Source organism: Mandrillus leucophaeus, unplaced genomic scaffold (assembly GCF_000951045.1).
Source record: "Mandrillus leucophaeus isolate KB7577 unplaced genomic scaffold, Mleu.le_1.0 Scaffold1376, whole genome shotgun sequence".
NCBI lineage: Eukaryota > Metazoa > Chordata > Mammalia > Primates > Cercopithecidae > Mandrillus > Mandrillus leucophaeus.
The window spans coordinates 116,658-118,859 of NW_012101339.1; the positions used below are offsets into that span (position 1 = coordinate 116,658).

At 44.1% G+C, this 2,202-nt stretch overlaps 1 protein-coding gene across 1 annotated transcript in view; it reads left to right on the forward strand.

Moving 5' to 3' along the window:
* Positions 1 to 2,202, forward strand: part of LOC105534663 (neuroblastoma breakpoint family member 4-like) — a 25,769-nt gene that overhangs the window by 9,855 nt on the left and 13,712 nt on the right. The window contains 1 exon segment of the mRNA XM_011973439.1: positions 1,449 to 1,588. Coding sequence (XP_011828829.1) covers positions 1,449 to 1,588 — 140 coding nt within the window.

Here is a 2,202-nt window from a genome sequence, read left to right on the forward strand (position 1 = left end):
TAAGCAGCCACCTTGAAAGCAGGACATAAACACTGCTACCTTTATCTTGCTTGTAGTTTCCCTAAACAAGGCTGGGCTCTGAGTTCTTCAAACCATGAGTGGCCAATGTATCTGTGTAGCACCACAGATCCATTTTTATGCAGGGGTTGTTAGAATTTATCCATCAGTTCAGTCTTCTATATAAATTTCTCTAACCATTCATTGACCATGATATTTGATGACATAAATTGGTATTGCAACAACACTTCTGGAGAGTAGTTAGGGCAATTCTTGAATTCTTGTGAGAAAAGTTTTCTTTAACTGTTGGCGCAGACTTAGGTCCAAGGAGAGGTGATTATGATCTACCAGATGAGGGAGACTTTGTTCCATGGGCCTGGAAAGGAGGCTCATCTACTTCTGACAAGACTTAATTTACGGTGCCTTACAACCTTCCTGTCAAAATGTCACATTCTTACACTGAAGATATTTGTGTCTTGCGCCATGACTGGGCACTGATTCCTTACTGTGACCTGCTCTTCTGAATTTGTTTACAGAAAATCAAAATGATCGTCAGGAAGAACAGGGGAATGTGCCAGTGCCCCCCAGGTAACTATGGATTTGTGGGCTGTTAGTTCAGTAGTGACACCTGGACACCACGGATCCAGGGAAAATAGGAAGTGACGAATAGAATTGTCTCATCCATTCATCCAACTGCAAATTACCCCTTTTACAATGTTGTCTTCTTTATTGTGGTACTTGAATAGCTTTCATTTCTTAATCCCGCTCAAGCATGGGAACTGATAATCAGTTGAGCCAGGTGAACTGACTAAACTCAGGGATATCCTGATCTCACCTGTGGTCTCCCATGTGGTTAATCCAGAGTGAGATGCATATCTGCTTTCTCTCTGTTTTGTGTCAGCATGTTGGCAACTACTTAATTGCAAGAGAGAAATTAAAAATAAAAATTTCATATGATGTCAAAATTTCAAAAAGGGGGAACTTAAAAACACAGCATCTATGTGTCTGGAATGCCTCAAGAGCTCTGTTCACTTAGATGCTGCATGTAAATGTCAACGCTATTTGTGTGAAGGAAGTGAAGGCCTGTGTTAGTTCTCTCTGCTGCAGGTCATGCTGCTAGTTTACAGGGAGAGTCGGGGTCTCCTGCAGCAGCTCCTTTGTGGCAAGTGCCCTGAGCACCTGCTGCAGGCATTTGCTCTGTCCCCAGGGCAGTCACATCCACCCCACATTTAGAAGGATGACTTTCCTCTCTTGGAGAGGCTCCCCCTTCGCTTTCTCTGACCACTCCCTTTGTGTCCTATCAAATCACCTGAGACGCTGTGGTGTTGAGTCTGTCTTGATCTAATCTGCTGTCGTTCCTATCCTACCCGGCTCATCAGGAGGGTGCAGGAGTCTGAGGAAAAGGGAGTCCTGCAGGACTTACTAGAGGAATGTGTTTTTTCTCATTCTAGACACCATGATATATCCTACTCTTACCTGCATCATGAAGTCACTTTCTTGGCACTGGATGAAGAGAAAGTTTGCTCTGCTCAGGATGTTGCCAGGGATTACTCCAATTCCAAATGGGATGAAGCCCCACTTAGCTTCCTAGGTAGGCTCCCTATTCTTTGCACCCCACAATCTGTCCATAATGACAGATGTCATACCTTCAGGAAGACAATATGCTTATACACTGGTAGAACCAGGCTCTAGAATTGAGTTTGAAGGAAGGAATCCTAGGAGTCAGTGTTTTGCTCCATCCTCCTCCAAAACCACACATTGTCTTTCATCTTTGCCCCATTGGCAAATCACTGTACCCAAGGTTGACCTGAAAAATTCATACCCACCTCTGCAGCCTGGGTGCAGGATGTATACACCAGTCCTCCTGATTTAGATTTCATCTGTCATCTCACATGAAATCTTCTAATTCTCCTTCTCAAACAACCTGAGCTTCCCTGCCTGTCCAAGGCCACTGGCAGCCTTATATATATCCTTAGAGCTGTCATTACCCTCGTTCACTTCTCTCAGGCTAGACTCCCTCCCCTTTTAGCTGGCTTGTCTTAGCTAAGAAGTCTCTGAGTACCAGAACATGACACCACTATTAGATTTTGTATGTTTCTGAAAGGAGGCTGGGCCCTGGAACTCCCTGCCACATGAAAGGCCTATGTTTCCATGTAGCATTAGAGATTCATTTGATTTAATCTGTCCCTCTAAATGTACATTCTA